This window comes from Cervus elaphus, chromosome 29 (genome assembly GCF_910594005.1).
Source record: "Cervus elaphus chromosome 29, mCerEla1.1, whole genome shotgun sequence".
NCBI classification, from domain to species: Eukaryota; Metazoa; Chordata; class Mammalia; order Artiodactyla; family Cervidae; genus Cervus; species Cervus elaphus.
The window spans coordinates 42,219,353-42,238,929 of record NC_057843.1 but is presented as its reverse complement, the minus strand read 5'-3'; the positions used below and the strand labels follow the sequence as shown (position 1 = coordinate 42,238,929).

Genomic DNA, 19,577 nt, shown 5'->3' with positions numbered 1-19,577 from the left:
CTTAAATTGTCATATGCTGGGCAACCTTCTCCCAGCCTGTTCACCTGGGTAGTCCCCTGTCATGAACAGGTGGCCTCCACTCTGTCACACATACTCATTTGCATTCTTCCTTCCCATACCTCAAATCTAAGTGGAAGTTAATAGTATCTTCATTTTCTCCATCATGTCCCCTAAGATAGGCCTAAAATGGTATTGTCTGTTAAATGCCTTGGGTTCAGGTACACCGTGGTCATCCAGAGAGGAATATTGTCAGAGGCTGTTTGGGAAGCTCTTTCTAGCTCCCTTGACCTCTCTGTTTCTTTCTCTGTTAACAATCCAACCAGAGTGAGGAGGGCTTCCAATCAATTCCTTTTGCTTATTAGCTACTCCGGTTTGGTGCATTGGTTGAAATTGGATGAGAACCTGAGCTAGTAGCCTCTAAGGTGGGAGTGTGGCCACTGGTCTACCTTCTTTCTCACCCACAGTTTTTTTTTTTTTTGGAAAGGTCTCTACAGATCTATCACCTCTTTTACATGGAAGGAAATAAACCGTCCTTGCTGCTTCATCATTTTACAGCCTTTATAGCCTCTGTGGTAATTTCACTTAAAGTTTTAAATCTTTTAGTTTCAAGCCCCAGTTCATTTTGTCATTTGGCTTTTTAAAATGTTGATTTCAAACCTTGGAGGAAAATATATTGTGAGAAAGTCTCTAGTTTAAATTTGATGAAATTAATAATCATGAGGCAACCCAAACCATAAAGAAAGCCTAATGTGTAGATCAGTCCTGGGTGTTCATTGGAAGGACTGATGCTGAAGCTGAAACTCCAATACTTTGGCCACCTCATGCAAAGAGTTGACTCATTGGAAAAGACCCTGATGCTGGGAGGGATTGGGGGCAGGAGGAGAAGGGGATGACAGAAGATGAGATGGCTGGATGGCATCACCGACTCGATGGGCATGAGTTTGAGTAAACTCCAGGAGTTTGTGATGAACAGGGAGGCCTGGCGTGCTGCGATTCATGGGGTCGCAAAGAGTCGGACACGACTGAACGACTGAACTGAACTGAATGTGTAGAAATTCAGTGTGACTCCAGATTTAAGCCTTAAATGTGTTTGGGGAAATGCACTTTGTTAGGTCAAGTTTGACAAAGACAAGATCCTTTTTTGGTCTTTTAGATTAGGCCCATCATACATGGCGTCCTCTTCCTAATTTCACTTTCCCAGCTGGAATCACACAACTCCGCTAGGGCACACCCTTTTCATGTTGATTGTGGCCTCTCCTTGGAAAATCTCCCTGATAATAAGTTTTAGGTGCAGATCCTTCTAATCCAGGAAGCTAAAGGACAGTCCACCCAATGCTGTCCACACCTATGATGAGAAAGAGCTGTAAGTCCTTGCTAGACCTGTCCTAACCTTGTAATCCCCTTCAGGTCCTGTCAGCTCCCTCAGGCTAAGATGGAGATGGGTGGAGACGGAGCCCTGGTGATGAGGAAAGGAACTGCATACACTTTCTCAGTCATTGCAGTTCTGTTAGACACCCAGGTTTTAGTGTCACATCCCTTCACCAGTCTGGCAGGAAAGGATGATTAACACAGCATAATAAGGTATTTGAATTCTTCAGGGGTTGAGGGGAAGTCTCAAATATAGCAGAAATAATGCAGGCCCTCCATGAGCATGATAGCAGAGCACCTTGCTATCAACCTGTCTCTTTTTAGGATAAAGACTTATGGGTCTTTTCGCACATTAAGCATTTTTGCACATGAAGATTACCTGTGAGAGAAATGGCAGTAGGGATCCTAGGCTCTTGTTTTGGTTGTTGTCTTTGTATTTGTTTCAACGAGGACTCTAGCAATTTTAAATGAGAGGGAGAAAGCAGCTGGCCATCTGGGAAATGGGAAAAGGAAAGGGACAGAAACAGGATGAGATTGGATCCCAAATGGATATGGTGAAGTCCTTGCTTGGTATTAAACTGAGGCTTGGGAGTGCATTCTATTTTACCAACCCAAGGTCTTGTTTTAATTTTAATTAATGGCCAAGATTTTTCCATTAAATAATTTCATATAAAAATACCAGTTTCTTCAACTCTTGAAACGTCTTTCTGGATCACTGAGTGTATACTTCCACAGGGCCATAGTCACCCAGAGAGGACGTGTGCCTTCTAGTCTCTCCCAAACCCCTCCAAACTCCTTCCTTTGCATTGTTAACCTGGCCGCTGAAGGTATTTGAACTTGTGATCTGACCCTTGAGGCTACTTGAATTCCTTAAGGGGCTGCCCCCATTTTGACTGTCAGCTTCCTTTAAGCCAAGATGAAGAACACACTTAAGAACTTCAGAGTTCACAGCTGAGGTTCTCTTCCCTGGCCGTGGCATAGACTCCTCTGAAGCTTCTAAACTGCTGATGCCCCTGGCCCCACCCTGGGAGATTCTGATTCATCGGGGTGGAGATGGGGGGACAACTCAGCATTTTTGGAAGCAGCCCCAGGTGCTTTGACTGTGCAGCAGGGTAGGGAACTTGAGGCATGGGGGTGTCCGCTCTGACAGCTTCCAGCCTTGGCACCTTCCCCTTGATTGGCAGAGCCGATGTTAGCATTGCCACCACCCTGGCCCAGAGTCCTGCCTCAGCTGTGAAATCAGGGCATGGGCTCAGAGTCCTTGACATTATCATACAGTTCTTTAAAAGGAAACAATCACTTCAAGTGTGGCTCCTCTGGAAGGAATCACATTGATCGAATGGGCCCTGGGCATCTGCAGTGCCGGGGGCACAACCTTGGTTGAATGAAGAAGACAAGGGCTCCCATAAGTTTGTAGGGATGTCAGATGTGTGCAAGAATCATATAGAGGAGAAAGCACGCTTCACTGAAAGCCTGGATGGAAGAGGTGACCCCACATTAGGATAAGGGACAGCTTCCAACAGAACTGATACTTTATTTAGCTGGTCTTTGCAAACTGGGAAAATTTTTGTCTGCAAAGATTGAGAAGGGGGTGGTGACACACCAGAAGAGGAAGGAACAAGCAGAAGTGGAGAAGTAGCATGTTCTTTCTCCTCCCCACCCTTCGGAAATGCCGGCTCCCTCCCCCTCACACTATTCTGTGCCCTCTCAGGGCTCCAGGGAAGAGTGCTCACTGTCCAGTGCTGTGGCATATTAACACGTCAGTGGAGCAGCAGCATGGATGACGTAAGCTGCATCATAGGGTTGTCTTGAAGATGAGATGAGTTCATACATGTACCAAGCCCTCAGACCAGTGCTGTCCAAAATAATTGTGCACAGTGGACAGTGAGGAAGGATGGGTGTAAGGAGGGCTTTATGAAACTGATGATTCACGGGCATTTGTCCTTTGTCTTTGGGACTGGAAGGGTGTTAAGAAGTTGGTAACAAGTAGAAAAGGAACACATTAGGGGAAGGTGAATTCAGGCTGTGTCAGGAATTACGCACCTTAAGTTGTCCAAAATGTAATCCACTGTTACTACTCAGTAGTTCATTTAGCTTTGGTTTTATCTCTAGACTAGGGGTCAGGTGCTCTGGGGAGAAGAGTCTTGATGCAGTTAGCCTGTTACATAAGCATCAGAAGTACTGTGGGTACAGATATGCTTGGCTGCCGTCCTGCACCACCATCCAGGGGAGAAGGACCGTTGGGACACTGCCCGCCAGCATGGTGTCACAGAAACCTTTGTCTGCAGCCCATTTCCCTTCTCACAGGGAGTCACTTTTGCTGGCTACTGTCCGCCTGTCAGAGGAAAAGCCTTGAGTACATCTTCATCCTCCCAGATCGCGTTCAGTGGCTTCTTTTGTGTATAAATTAAGGGAGAGTAGAGACAGGCAGGTGTGTCTTTCTCCCGACAGCGGGAACCTTTGTGACTGACACTTTTCAGGCAGAAGGAGCTCCTATTTTTAATTCTTCCCCCATCCCAACCTGTGTCATCCTTGATAAAGTGAAAGTGAAGTCACTCAGTTGTCTCCGACTCTTTGCGACTCCATGGACTATAGCCCACCAGGCTTCTCCATCCATGGAATTTTCTAGGCAAGAGTACTGGAGTAAGATCTTCCCAACCCAGGGACTGAACCCGGGTCTCCCGCGTTGTGGGCAGACACTTTGCCATCTGAGCCACCACCCAAATTGTCCTTGAATAAGGACTAGACATTTATTGAATACAGTGACTTTTCCTGTTAGACCTCGGCTTCATAGAAGCACACAGACAAAATAATTATATTCAACTGCTTTTTGGAATAAACTCTATTCTTACCAGAACACAATATTTATAAAATAAAAATTTAACTGAATTTTTTTCCTTCCAGGAAAGGAATACTGCATTCAGATGCTTTTGTCTTCCTCAGTTTAATTCTTAAGAACAAGTCTTTTGATATTAATGCTTAGTTTGGAATATAATAACGTAACTAAATAGTAACAAAATTTTCTCAGAAGCACAGAGGAGAAAACTTCTCTTCTAAATGATAAAACAAGCCTAAGGAAATTTTAGGATGATGAATGTTTTCTAAAACTGAATTGTGGGGATGGGTAAATAACTGTATACATTAACTAAAACCCATCAAAAACTGTACTCTTAAAATGGGTGAATTTTATGGTAAGTAAATACCTCAATAAATTATAAAGCCCAGAAACAAGGGGGAAATTAGTCTAACTAAATGTAGGTGTTGTTGGGTAAAATAATTTGGAATTTTTTTGATCCTATATTTCAAAGTATCTGGCACTTGAAACTTTGTTCTTTATTAGTTTGTTATTTCTCTTTGAATCAGTTTATTTAGTGTAAAACAAGCCCAGATGAGCCCCATATCATCTTAAAAAGTTTGATCTCTGTAGCTTCACACAGGAAAATGTCTTGTTTCAAAAACTGTCATTTTTAAAGCATTTAGTACCAGGTGGAGCAGAGGGTGAAGTATGGAGTTAAGTGGAGTGAGGTAAGATGTGCGCCAGCACTAAGGTGAACCAGGTAGACACTGTAAATCCAGGGGATTCTTGTAAAACTTTGCCTCTCTCCTCATAGCTGTCCTCTTAAAACGGGCCCTTTAGAGTCATCCTTAATCTTTGTTAATCTCCATTTTACTGTTTAGAACTGGCTTTCCTTGTTTGCCCTGTAGATAGAGTTCAGTCAGTCTTATTCCACTAGAATCAGTCACATTTACCCAGTGTACTTAGGCACACAGGTGAAGAACAGATTTGAAAGGACTTTTTCTCCCTCTTTTTTTAGGGAGAATGAATTTAAACTATTAGAGGGAAAGATGATTCTTACTAGATTTTTAAAACAGAAACAAAACATCACTTAAAGACGTTATCCCCCTAAAACAGAATGCACTTGTTTGGGAACTAATTCTGTGTCTTTGAAAGTCATGTGATCCAGTTGGGATAAAATGTTTAAGGAACTATGAAGAAAAAAAAAAAGGTTTGGGTCTGTGGTTTACAAATGGGAGTGTTTTTAGCCTTCAAATTGCATGTTCCATTAAAGAAGAATGAACCAAGAAAAGGAATCACTCGCCTCCAGCTGATCCTGTGTTCAGCATAGCACTGAATCATTTCCTTCATAGACCAGCCCTGCGCCCTGGCTGAGGTCGTGACTGGGAGCTTTTCTCAGCCCTGGATGGTTTAGAGGAGGAGGGACCAAGTCAGCAGGAAGAATGAGGAAGCATTTGCTGCCTTTCTCTCTGTGTTCTTCCAAGAGTTAGCAGGTTTACAACTCCATTTCTAGGTCAGCATTTCATGTGTCTGAGGAACGTGAGCATAGTTTGTCTGAAAAACCGGAAGGGGCCTCAGAGAGACCTGTCTTCACCTCTGTGTTGCTGAGATCCTCGTAGCGGTTCTGTTTGTCAGTAGTTTTTGCTGTCTCACTGAAGCCGAGAGTCCTGGAATTAAACCCCGTGGCCAGCAGGCTGTTAGTTGGTCAGGAAATTCCAAATGGGTATAAATAAATGCTCTGCAGCAGCTCCTGGGCTCTTTGCCTGCTAACGTGTGCAGGCCCTATAACGCTGAGGGAAGTGGGCCCGAGATTTGGCTTCCTGCTGGCTGAAAATCACAAGTTATTTTGTTTCTGGGTGGGTAAGTAAGAAAGCCCCAAAAAAAGAAAAACAGGGGAGAGTGTGACGTGTGGGTGGGGGTTGGTGAAATATAAACTCAAGCTCTGTATGTTATGAAAAATATTTGCTTTTCTTACAGACTGGAAAGAATAACTCAGTCCTGGATTTTTGGTTCAGTGACAGTTTCAGCTTTAGCCATGGCTCTAACATAAAGATGTCATTGTCAAGGGAATGAGAGGTTGCATGTATATGTATGCTAAAGTTTGAGTTCTTGGCTTGCTTAACTCCCAGAGTTTCCTTTCTTGTTGGTAACTCCATTTTTGGTCATTTGTTTTCAGCTGTTTTTCTAATGAGCTGCTCAGTGTGCCTTGAAGTTGGTTTCTTTTTCCTATGTAAACATGGTAAAACAAAATAAGGGCTGGGATTCATAGAGTTACTTTAGCCTCTCCCACCCTGCCAAAAGGCATAATGTTTTGTTAGAAAAGCCTTTCTGTCCCAAAGTCCTAGCTTATGCTGGTTCTCTGCTTTTCACAGAATTACCCTCTGAACTGGCACATTTCCTGTGTACGCTTAGAGCAGTGTGTTATTTTTGAAGAAAGTTTGGAAAATAGCATTTAGTCCCCAAGCTAGTTCCCTTCTGTGCATGCATGATAAATTTAGGCTCCAGTTCAGCAGTTGTCTTTAAATCAGACGGTGGACATTAGAAGACAGCACTGCTGAGGCTGGTGAGAACAAGCCCTAAAGAGCCCAGGTATCTCAACTATTAGGAGACAGATTTTGGGTAGAGTGGCTGCATCTTCCAGTTGGCACTGAGCCCTGGAGAAGAGGGCCGTTGTGTGACCCTCACGGCCTCTGTAATGTCGCATGCCTCCTTGCTATAGTGTGTCCTTTATTAACACATCGCCTGTTCCATTCGCAGGAACTGTAACCCTTTCCATTTTCTTTCCTCTCACTGCTCACCTGCAGCCTGGCTTCGAGACCCCTAAGACCTACCCAGGGTGGGATGATGATACAGCAAAAGGAAGCTGCCTTTGGGGATTGTTAGGTTGTGTTAGCTGTTACCATGCAGCTGGAAAGTGCTGCAAATGGAGGGGGCAGAGAGCAAGGCCCCTGGCTCCGTCTGCCTGAGTTCATCTGACCTGACAGCTGCTTCAATTAATTATTCCTTTCTTCACTTGATCACTTAACAGGTGATGTTATGAACTTTGTGTGAAGTATAGTGAGAGAGTCGTGGTCTGGAAGCAACCTTTGGAAATCATTGAGTTCCACCAACATCCTCATTTTATACATACAGACCTTGTTGCTGTGTGTGTGATTCCAGACCCTTGCTGCCCATTGCTGGTCTGTGAACTCAGAAGTATTTATAGCTCCTGTACTTGTTTTGTGAAAAAATTATCCCATCCCCCCAATCTGGACAACTACATGGAAGTGCATTCAGTGATTCTACAGCACACATCTGTGCATAGTGTGTTAAAAAATATTCTGCTCTCATGACGTAATTAGAGATAGAAAAGGATAGTTCATAAAAATCAGTGCTTACCTTTGTCCTTTTATTGTTGTTCAGTTGTGTCCAACTCTTTGCCACCCCATGGACTGCAGCACGCCAGGCTTCCCTGTCCTTCACCATCTCCCTGAATTAGCTCCATCTCATGTCCATTGAGTCAGTGATGCCATTCAACCATCTTGTCCTCTGCTGTCCCCTTCTCCTCCTGCTTTCATTCTTTCCCAGCATCAGGGTCTTTTTCAGTGAGTCGGCTCTTCTCATCAGGTGGCCAAAGTATTGGAGCTTCAGCTTCAGCATCAGTCCTTCCAATGAATATTCAGGATTGATTTTCTTTAGGGTTAACTGTTTGATATTGTAAGGAGAAAATATTTCCTCTTGGTTATAATATATCTTTAAAGGTTGGAGAAGTCTGTCTGCTTTTGCCTTTGTTTTATATTACCTCCTCCCTATGTATAATTGACACTGGAGTAGGGCTCTCTCTATACCTAACCAGCATCCACACTCCACTCACCCTAAGCCCTAGTGTGCACACACGGACACATGCACCTCCACTGCAGGGCCCAGCCAGCAGAAACCAGGTAGACCTCAAGATTTTAGCAGACTCATTTATTTGACTTTGCAAAATATCACAGACACCTCAAACCCTAGCTCCATGGGCAGGGAGAAAAAAAGCAGGGTGGAAGAGAGGAGTTCTGGACTAGTGTGCCAGGAATGTATGCTTCACCAAACAATGAGGGTGATCCAATAATAGTAAATAATAATAGCAGACCACAGACCTAGCTCTGAGTGCTCCACAGTAACACTGTGAAACAGGTCTATTACTTTCCCAGTTACACAGTTGGAGTAGAATCTAACTTGCCAACAGAAAGTGGCAGAGCCAGGCTTCAAACCCAGGCACTCTGGTCCCAGAGTATCTGATTTTAATCACTACAGCTCTTCCTCCCAGACTTATCTAAATGGTACATGCCTAGACATGAAGCTTTTCATTTCAACAAATACTGAGCATGCTATGTGCCAAGCACTGTGCTAGGCGTTGAGGCATAGAAAAATAAGGATTAATTGGCTCTGTCCCCAGCACACCCGCAGGCTGGTGGGGGAAGACAGGCAGGCAGCTGGTGCTCACAGCACAGGTCAGTGTGTTTACAAAGTGTTCCAGGAGGATGGAGGGGAGAAGGTGACCATTTCTTCCCAGGACAGAGCAATTTTAGGAATAAGAGAAGACTCTACAAATGATGGGACATTTGGGGTTGGGCCCCAGCTGTGATCAGTGGAAGAGGCTGGGGAAGGGCATGCTCGGAAGAGGGAACAGAGTAAACGAAGGCAGAGAGGCTTGAAAGTGCCTTGGTATGTTGAGGTTCTAGGAGGAAGAAGGGTTGGGGACTGGGAAGTGCTGGATTGAGCCAAATTGTTGAAGACTTTTAATGCGACAGAAATGAACTTCAGAACTGTATTTTCTGTAATGGGGCTCCTGGCAACCAATCTGCAAGATTAATATTTGAGAAGGCTCTGCAAGTTTCCAGGGATACCTCAAACAAATGTAAAATTCCTCAAAGAATATGTAATATAGAAGCGCGGAGACATTAGTCTTGATAAAAAACAGACTGCTCTATTTGCATATGAGCAGCAGCAGAGTGTTGGCTGTGTCCCCAGTGACGGGCTGGCTGCTCTCACTTACCCCAGAGACACTGGGGGCACAAGTAGAGGAAGGTTATCATCATCTACATTTATGTAATTTATTTTGAAATAATTTCAACTTATAGAAAATTTATAAAAAAACTCTCTTGCCTCCTTCACCTACATTCAGATTCCCAAGTGGTTAATATTTTGCCACATTTGCTTCGTCTCTTTCTGTATGTATACATGTACTTGTATGTGTGGGTGTATATATAAAGACATGCTTTTGTCATATCTGTTTAATCTCCTTCACTCTGAAATAGCTCTTAGCCTTTCCTTTCTTTGATGACCTTGACAGTTTTAAAAGGAGAGACCTGGGAATTCCCTGGCAGTTTAGTGGTTAGGACTCCATGCTTCCACTACCAGAGTCCTGATTTCAATCCCCAGTTGGGGAACTAAGATCCTGCAAGCTGTGTGGCATGGCCTAAAGAAAGATAGAAAGAGACCTGTCCTTTTATGGGATGTCTTTCAAGTAAATCTGTTGACATGTCCAGATTTAGGCCATACCTTCCAAGCAGAAACCCAGGAGGACTGATACTGTGCTTTCTCAGAGCAGGGCCTCAGGGACATGTGATTGTAGCCTTTATCACCTGGTCCACGTGGTTCTTGATCAGCTTTCTGCTCCATAGAATCACCATTTTCTCCTTAGGGATTGAAAGCTGTTTTGTGCAAGGCATCCTGAGGCCAAAATTCCTGTTCTTCAGTAGGAAGTCTCTGCACACTAGATTCAGCATCCGTTGATGATTCCTGCTTGAGTCACCTACTGTTACAATGGTTGTTAAATGGTGATTTACTGTTTTCTTAACTATTTATTTATTGAAACATAAGTTGGAACTCTGTTATATATTTCTTATAGCATTATGGACTCATAGATACCTGATTTATTCAGTGGACTGTCATCTGCTGCTATCATTAATCCTATTATTTTGATGCCCAAATTATCCCAGGTTTGGACAGTGGAAACCAAAAGTGAGTTTGGGAGCTAACTAGACCCCTGACACTCTTTTTAAATAGCTAATCTGATGTGTGCTGACAACTGAGATAAATAAGGAGTAGGTAGAACCTGCTGTCTGAGTTCAAACAATAGGGGTCCCCTGCAGCAAGATCCTTGTCAGGCAGGCAGAGAGCACTCAGGTGGTTAGAGGCCAGCTGATCTGAAATTAATTCAGCTTGTCAGAGACCTTGTGGTGGGTAGAAGTCTTGAATTTTCAGGATGTATTTCTTACGTTCTCCCAGTCCATATTCTCTGTCTTTAGCCTTCCCCTGGGTAGCTCAGCCCCTGATCAGCGTGGGCAGAGAATCAGGGGCTGAAGCTGGGAGCACTACAGGTTGGCACTAGCATGCTGCCCATCTGTCCCTCTCTCCTCCGCCAGGACACTTGCTGGCTGCCACAGTCAGCCAGCTTTGCTTCACAGACATCTTTGACGCCTGCTGTGCCCATTCTAGTTTCAAATATGGAGCACGTTTGTGCTCTGCATCTCAACAGGCTCAATCAGGGCCTGTATTCCCTAAAATGTCCTCTCTTCTTTCTTCCTGCCCTCACTCCTGCCACCCTTGTCCCTCCCAGATTAGATTTATTGTACTTAAATCACCTTCTGAAAAGGAAATCCCATCATTTTTCTCTACAGTGAGTCATCCATTGGTTTAAAGAAAATATTTTCTTTCTTATTAGCAGAATGAGGTCAAGGATAGAGCCCCAGAGGATGAATACAAAGACCTTATCCCTGTCTGCAGCTCGCCCAGAGGAGTTGTGATGTGTCAGGCCTTCTCAGTTTCCTCTTGAATACCTTAGGGGGACGATGTGGATGTGGGCCACAGACTGCCCCCAAATGCAGGCAAGCTCTTAAGTTCTCATTGTTTTAACACTAGGGCTAGCACTTATTACCTAGTTCAGTAACTAAAACTCACACAGTGCAAAGGAATTTGTGATACCACAAGAAAAATTCATAGGGACTTGAGCAGTCTGTGGAAACTTAATGAAGGTTGCTGAAGAGAATTTTAATACATGCTCCAGCATCTAGCCAGAGCAGTCTTGCTAAGATACAAATCTCATCTTTTCACTCCTGTGTTCAGTAGCTACCTGATACACTTGAGAACTACAAACCTGCCTCACAGGGACCTGTGTGACTGGGGCTTAGTCCCCTCTGCCTCAGTTTGTGTTTTCCTTATCATGCAAAGCTCTTCTCAGTTCCTAAAAGTTGCAGGTTTCACATACGCTGTTTTCTCTGCCTAGAATTTCTCCCATCTTGGTCTCCCTGACAAATATCCCCCAACCCCCACAAACAAACAAACACTTCGCCCAGTGGACCCCTCAAATACAGCACCCTAGCAGAATACTCTCTATGCCCAGCCCAGGTAGAGGTTCCTGCCCTGTCCTCACATACCTCCTGGATTTTAGTCTCACAGCACTTATCTTAGTTGTTAGTTTTTTATGCATCCTTTGTTTCCCAGAGTTCACAAGTTCTATCCAGGTAGGCTCTCTGTCCCTTTTGATTTACTCCTAGCAGTGTTTGCTGCATGGTAGGTTCTTAATAAATACATACTGAATGAAAGAATAAATCCATCTTTCAGCCTGACAATTGCAGCTTCCCTAGGTCAACATTCCGTCTCTGGGGTGTGGGGACAGGTAGACCTGGAATGTGGGACCAGGATGAAAAGAAGCAGTGATGGAAGACAGTGGAATGTGTGTGGGGACAGGTTACAAATGCAGAGATAAGAAGAGCTATGAGAGGAGATCTGAAGATTGAGGGGGAAAAGCCAGAAGCAGTAATGAAGAGTTCCAGATATAAGAAACAACAGCACATTATAACTTAGTCATATAAACAAACCAAGCCTGTAAAACTGAGTTATGTTGAGCTGGTATTTCCCATGAACTTCTGGCAGCCACTTTTGCTTTCCTTCATGTTGTCATTTTATTTGAACAAAGCATATTTGGGTAGCCATTTAAAACAGCTACAACCCGAAAAGAAGTCTAGGTGAAATCAAGTAGGTAATATAAACTTCACAGAACAGGGATTCAGGCTTTATAGAACCAGCCCTGACTTCTAATAGGTGCTTATCATTTGAATGAATGATTGGATGGATAAGGGAAAAGAGCAGATAGAAAAACAATTCTTTGGTAATTGGAAGAGCAAGAGAAAAATCTCATTTGCCATACATTCTTGGAAAAAACAGGAGGAACACTTATATTGTTACATTGTGTATTCTCTAAAAAATAAGGTTTCCCGTAGATTTTGGTGTGAGAAGCTCCTTGGGTCTCAGTCTTAATTCGAACAAGTGTCATCAGAAGTTTCCTGTTAAACCTGTCTAGAAGGACCTGTTCCACATCATTGTCTTCTTCATCCCTGCTCTATGCCGGGGAGAGTTGATTTGCTAACTCAATTACTTTCATACTCTGAGTAATTAACTCCATGAGAACTTCTCTCTCATCAAGTTCATCTCAGAGTTGATCCTACTGCTTTTCTTTCCTGCCTCTCGGCCTCAGCTGATGTTGAATCTTTTTGACTGCTTTAAACAGCAGGATGCTTGCACTCTGCTGCTTTTAAGTATGGGAATCTGTGTTTAATTATGTGCTTCTTGGGGACTGACTCAGCTCTTTAGGCAAAAATCTTCATGCTTCATGTGAGAGGGGACAATACAGTAATAGGAATTAGCAGAGTTCTTCAGTTTCAATAGTCAGGTAGAATATCTGCTGAAGAAAAACACATAAAAGAGTGTTGGCACATGGGTGCAATTATTTTTCATGGCACCACTAGTCAGTAATTGGGCCTAGAGTATGCAGTGGTGAAACCAGGACAAAGAAGTCTTTGTATCCTAATTAATAGATAGAGTAATAATATCAAAGTTTTGCCCATTTAAAAGTCCACCAGGACATATTATTTCATAAACCTCCAGTGCTTTTTACTCAGAGTAAAGAATGGCTCACTGTGGTAGGGTATATAGAAAAGTATTTTAAAAAATTAAATAAAAAAAAGAAAAGTATTTACTGGTTTCTGGCTCAAAATTGGCATTTTTATTACCCTGTCACTTAAGCTTGATGCTGTAGTCCTGCTGAAAAATGGAAGACTTGAAGAACACAGCTTACATGGCCAAATTTTCAGTTGCTATATGTGATTTTTTTACTCTTGCTCACTGTCTTTAGTACAGGCACTCTCAGCCTCAACACCACAGTCTGCCCTCAGTATTCTCAGGGGATTGATTCCAGGACCCTCAGGGACAGAAAAACCACTGTTGCTCCAGTCTCTTATATAAAATGACATAGCACAGTTGACAGTCTTTATCTATAGGTTTCACATCCACAAATTCAGAGGGCTGACTCTACTGACATTTTAGACCGGGTAATTCTTTGTAGAGAAGGTAGGACTGTCCTGAGCATTGTAGGATGTTAGCAGCATCCTGGCCTCTACCTCCTAGATGCCAAAAGCACCCCTTCTCCTAGTTGTGACAAGCAAAATTGTTTCTAGAGTTTGCCAAATATCTCCCGGGGGGCAAAATCACCCCCATTTAAGAAACACCACTAACAGGTTGGTACTCCCAGGCTAGTTTCTTACCTTCTAGTCTTCTACCTCCAGGCCACTACATTACTTTTTATGTCTTCCCAAACCAAATATTATTTGGACATTAAGTTTAGCTTCTTTGAAAAGTTAAAACCATATAACACTTTATGAATCTAAACAAAATGACTTTTGAAATAGCCATATCTCCATTTCACTTTGTTAATGCAGAAAAATTGCAAGGAACATTTCAAATTGTTCTTGAGTCTGTGCACTAGCTCTGTCACAGAGCACTAGTTTTATAGCTGGTGAACATATAAATAAAGAGTAGAATTACCATCAGTTTGTTGTTTTCAGCTTTTCTCTGAATACTTGGGGATCTGGTCTGGACTTAAGACGCTGTCTGCAGTTGGTGCTGTCACATTTGGTGTTTGGTTTCCCCAGTTTGCAAACTGTGCAAACTGGGTTAGGGGATAGAAGATGATAGAGGGACTCTGACCTTGGATGTCTAGGAAGTAGGTCAACCCTGAAAAGCGACATAGAGCACTATTATAAGCCCATCCACTTAGGCTGACACACAAATGTAAATTTTGGTGGTTCTGCCTCTTCACTTTGCTTCTGCCTTGCCTTTTATTTCTTTTCCATGCACTCCCCTGAGCCCCCTCCCCCTGCCCCCCGCACTGGACTGTGAGCATTGTTAGAACCGGGGCCTTGTCTCCTTTGTTCACTGTGTCCCGCAGCTCCTACAACAGTACTTGGAAAATAGTAATAAGAGGAAAGGGAAGGAAAGGGGGAGGGAGAGAGAAAGGTGTTACTAAAATTGTCTTTTGAGAATCAGTATTAACTATACATATAGGGTAAATATATGAGTCATTTTTTTTATTTGGTCCTCACATCACATTTGGGTACTGTGTAACATTTTAACTGGTCCCCTGGAATTTAATCTCTTTCCCTACCGGGGTCTAATCCACACACAGCTGTGAAGACACTCCTTGTTGATCGTTTCAGTCCCTAGCACATGGCCTGGTGTGCAGTCTCTCAGTGATGAGATTCCCCTGCTCCAGGACCCAGTGCAGTATCCCCTTCTGTACTAGGTCACCCCTCTCTTCTAGCCTCCTCTTCTGGCCTCCTCTTTCCTTGCACTACTAGGCTCTTACCTGGCTCATCAACCCCTCTTTCTACTTTATTCTGTCATCACTTACCTTGTCTTCAGAACTCATCTCCTGGTCAGATTTTTTCATATATCATCAGATTGTTCTTGTTGATAATATACTTTTGTAATTGACCTAACTTAGTGTTATGTTTCAGATGTTTGGCATTTATCTCACATCTAGACTGTACCTCCTTTTATTTCTTATAAATCCTTCCTCCTCCTCTTTCCACTGAATAGGACCATTTTCTGCACCCAATTGAGCTTTGAATAAATGCTATATAATGAAGGTAGAGGTGGTGCCAGGAGCAGTCTCTACCTCTGGATTTCCAGACATTCAGAAAATTCTTGTAAACACCAGGGACACCCCTCTGATTCCAGACTGTTTAACTGGAAGCTGTTACTTTCCGGATTCCAGTTGCAGATAACAGCCAGTGGTTTCTGGCTTCATATAAGCTCTGTTAGTCCAAAAGGGCTTTTTAGGCAGTTAACAAATCTCCTTAATAACCTATTTATAAACTTTTTTTCATTGTTGTTTTTACACTTCCTTAATTCTTGAATTTATCAATTTTTTTGTGATGAAAATGTTTTAATGTAATATCGCCCCAGTTTATTATTAAACATTTTTCAATATCTGGTCCTAATTTTCTTTTTTCTTTTTTTTGTGAGGGGGAGAAGACAACACTGGGCAAAGAGTACTGTGTCCATTAGAGTTCAGTTTAGCTCTCAGTAACAGGAACTCCAAGCAAACAATAGCTAAACAAAATTAAATATAAATTCACATAAATGCATAGAAAGAGGTAAGTTTTCCAGGAGTAGTATAGTGCTTTGATCCGCAAAGCTCTTATAGACCCAAGTTCCTTCAAGCACCTTGTTCCTCCATCCCTCAGTGTGATCCCAAGTCCAAAATAGCAGCTACTGTTCCAGTCATTACATCTGCATTCCAGACAGCAGGACAGAAGAAGTAACAAAGAGAAAGGATGTCAAAGAACTAGTCCTGTGTCTTGTAAGGGAGGCTTCTGGGGATTGTTGCATGACATATCTGCTTATGGACATAGTAACAGTGAAAGAAGCTGGGGAAATACTGTGTTTATATTTACCCAATTAAACAAAGGGAGTCCAATTCATGTAGAAGGGTGAGGTAGCACATACTGAGGAACATTTAGTTATCTTTGCTATGACTGCCCCATACATTCCTCTGTCATATGAGGTATCTTGGAGTTTATTTCAATACATTCCAATACATTTCAATGTATTATTTCAATATTCAAAACAGTGACTTGTAATCATATTTTTAAAAGATGAATACCTATATGCTGTACAAATTTTTTAAACCATTAAAAAAACATTAAAATCACCCATGATTCCAGAACCTAAAGATAAATACTGAAACAGCATCATATAAGAAATGTCCTTAACAGTAATATAGAACAAGCAACTTCAGACTACAGAGTATTTACATGTTTTTCAGAGATCTCGGTTATACTGTATATTCAATTATTACTTCAGTAAACATTATAAAACATCTTTATTCATAGCATCTTGTTAATTCATGTTGTGTGGTTGGAAGGGAGAGCAAGGGAGGAGCTTTTAAAAGTTAAATTTGTTGCTCTCACTCTAGTACAGAGAGAAAAGACAAACAAAAAAAGTCGGGAGGTCAGGGCACTGTAAATGCTCTGTTTGTGTTCATGTATGTAAAGGCACATTAGAAAGCAGGAAATAAGATAATCATAACACTAGGTATCTTTACTTAACAGTAGAATAATCTGTACTATGAAGAATTGTTTGGGAAAATGACACCTTGAGAAATACACGTTCCTTTTTAGTTGTTAGAGAATGAAACTTGGATTACAAGTCCTCGGGAGAATCTGAATCGAACACTATTAGGAAATAATCAAGCTCAACACGGTTAAATTCTAACCTCCCCTGGTTCCCAGATTTAGAAGTCCAAAGTTCATCTGGGGATAATTCAGCGTGACCTGTACCTTTCCTGAACTTCAGAAATAACTAAAGATAAGTCGGTTGAATTTCTCTGGAAAGTGTGACATGCTTTGTTTTCTAAACCTTGACGTTAATGCACTTTAAAAGTTTTGAAGAGTAATAAAAAAATTAACCTTTCTAAGGAAAACGCTTAAGTTGGAAAATTAGCTATGTTAAGACATACACAGAAAAACAAGAGCTATACCAAAATACTAACAATTGCCACTAGGTGGTGAGATATGAGTAACTTTTTCTTTAAATGGTTTGTGCATAAGATTTTTAAACATTCCTTTTCGTGTTCTTATTAAAATTGAAGTATAGTTGCTTTACAATATTATACTAGTGTACTGTATTTATATATGTGTGTACAGCATAGGTGTTTTGTTTGTTTGTTTGTTTAAGCAAGGTGGTTTTTAAAAAGTGTTTTTTAAGAAACGTTCAGTCGTGGCAAAGGCTCAGCAGAGATCACTGTTCAGGGATAACTCTGGTGTGCGGAGCCGGGCGCTGGGAAGCCGTGCGCGCGGGGGGCGGCGCTGAGACCCCGCCGTGAACAGTGGGGCCCTTTGTGCCCCGACTTGCTCAGGTGGCCCGGAGCCGAGGCCGCCAGTTGCCACAGCAGAACACACACTCTTTCACGAGGAAGGGACCGGTGCGACAGAGACAGAGTCTCTCTGTGGAGACGTTTAAACTGCCGGCTTTATTTTGACTCTTGGCAGAACTGGCAAGAAGAACACACGTTCTAGAAAGCTCCGGGCTTCCTGCTTGCAGTGCGAACGCGGGACGGAGCGGCTCAGTGTGCGGGGGTGGGGTCGCCGGGCCGCTGAGACCTCATTGGTGCGGCCCCGGCCTATGGCGTGTGCGCCCGGCCTGCTGCCGAGTCTCCCGGTGTCCACCCTCCTTCCCTGAAGGGTGGAGAGCCTGGGCCCGCGAGCTGGAGTGCGGCAGGCCAGCCGGCGAGAGCGCAGCGGGCGCCGGGTAGGTGTGCGGCCGGCAGGCGGGAGGGCGGCAGGGGCCCCCCACCAGGGGCTCAGTCCCCCGGCCGAGGCCGGGGCGGGCGGCAGGGGGGAGCGCTGGCCTCAAAGGTCTGAGCCAGCCCAGCTTAGAATCTACCTGTCCCAAGCCTGCAGTTTTTCTTTGCTTATGGAGTTTCAGACAGCACTGGAAACAGGTCTGGCTGCATACTTTGAGTGAGCATGTTGTCCTTGTGGAGTTAAAAAGGAAAGAAAGAAGACACATTCTCTTAGCGGGAGCACAAGTGTTCCGGCGCCTCGCTCCTCGTCAGCGTGCCCTTCCTTAGATCAGAAAATGTTTGCTGCTGAGCACCTCTTTCCAATAGAATTCTTTATCCACGTGCCTTAGAATTGAAATCTTATTAACAAATTTTAACAGCTAAAACAACTTAATGGCGTTTTAAATGATGATACGAAGGGTAGTTTTTATTCCTCTCTCTGGCAGTTTTCTTTTTTGTACTTTTCTTTCCAACATTTTAGAGAGAAGCGGGCAGATGGAGGCAAAAGGTTTGTTCAGAGCATTCACACTGTGGGGTGTCACATGTGGCACTGTTGAGTGTGGGAAGCACAGAGCAGCAATCCAGATTGCTGCAAGTACCTGGGCCTTGACCCAGTCAGGTGGGCTTTTATGCCCAGGATAGGAGTAGCCATAGGGCTTCCCTTCTGGCTCAGAAGGTAAAGAATCTGCCGGTGATGCAGGAGATCAGGCTTGGATCCCTGGGTCAGGAAGATCCCCTGGAGAAGGGAATGATTTCCCACTCCAGTATTCTTGCCTGGAGAATCCCATGTACAAAGGAGCTTGGTGGGCTACAGTCCATGGGTCACAGTCGGACAGCACTGAGCAACTAACACTAGAGGTAGGGGTACTGATGGCTTTTCAGTCAGTACTTCGGGATCCTTCCCATAACACTCAGATGCAGAACTTGTTATCATGACTCTAGGCAAACACATTGCTTAATCCTACAATGTAAACAAAAACAACCTTGGTTTTCAGTTTGAAATGCATAGCTCAGGTCAGCAGCAAGATCTGTGCCTTGAAAGTTTCATATTTCCTTTTCTGAACATTTGGTTCAGCCAGAAGTAGCATTTATCAGATGCCGTATGGTCCAGTGTTTGGAGTACGTTTGCCCTTTCTCCCTTTGCGTCTGTTGGGAGCCATCACAAATACAAAACAAGGTATTCTTGAAATAGTGGATGTTTTGTCCAGAAGAAGTCAAAGAGGGGGGAAGAAACAAAAACAACTTCTCCTCCTCTGTTGGGATAGAATTTGTTTTGTTTTTAAATAGGAAGCCACAAAATATAGTTGTAGTCTATCCACAAACTGTCCTGGCCCCCTTGCTGCTGGAGTTACTCACTCAATGTCCCATGTGCCCCAGTGTTCTCTGCAAGGAAGGTGTCTAGGCAAATTGTGATCTTGTAGGGGTGGTCAGGCACTGGGGTACCTCAGCCACTGTTTATATATTCCAAAAGAGCAGTAGGTGGGCGAACTCATGTCCAGGCTTCCTGGCTGTCCACCGACTTGGTCCGTTATTTTAAGACTTCTCACTTTTTCTGCCTCAGAGTACACTTTATAAAATAGCAGTCTTAGTGACTGCTATACTTCAAGGGATTGTAGACAGAAAATGAAATTATCTACTTGAAAATGCTTTCAAGTCTTCAATGATTCTTTAAAAAACTCAAGTACTTGGTTAGGACTTACTATGTGCCTGGCTCTTAAAAATCATTTTCTCATTACATTCTTTTAACAGCCTTATGACTTAAAT

General features: G+C 43.1%; 1 protein-coding gene across 5 annotated transcripts in view; it reads left to right on the top strand.

The window, feature by feature from the left end:
* KANK1 (KN motif and ankyrin repeat domains 1) overlaps positions 1 to 19,577 on the top strand; it is a 213,530-nt gene that overhangs the window by 164,634 nt on the left and 29,319 nt on the right. For 2 of the 5 annotated variants that reach the window (XM_043890721.1, XM_043890718.1), the window contains exon 1: positions 5,873 to 6,025. The exons of 2 other annotated variants lie outside the window; for them this stretch is intronic. In XM_043890721.1, the coding sequence (XP_043746656.1) occupies positions 5,899 to 6,025 (127 nt within the window). In that variant the 5' untranslated portion in view covers positions 5,873 to 5,898. Of the gene's footprint in view, positions 1 to 5,872; positions 6,026 to 17,630; positions 17,780 to 19,577 lie in introns of those variants that run through there. One more of the 5 variants, XM_043890722.1, reaches the window with a different exon arrangement.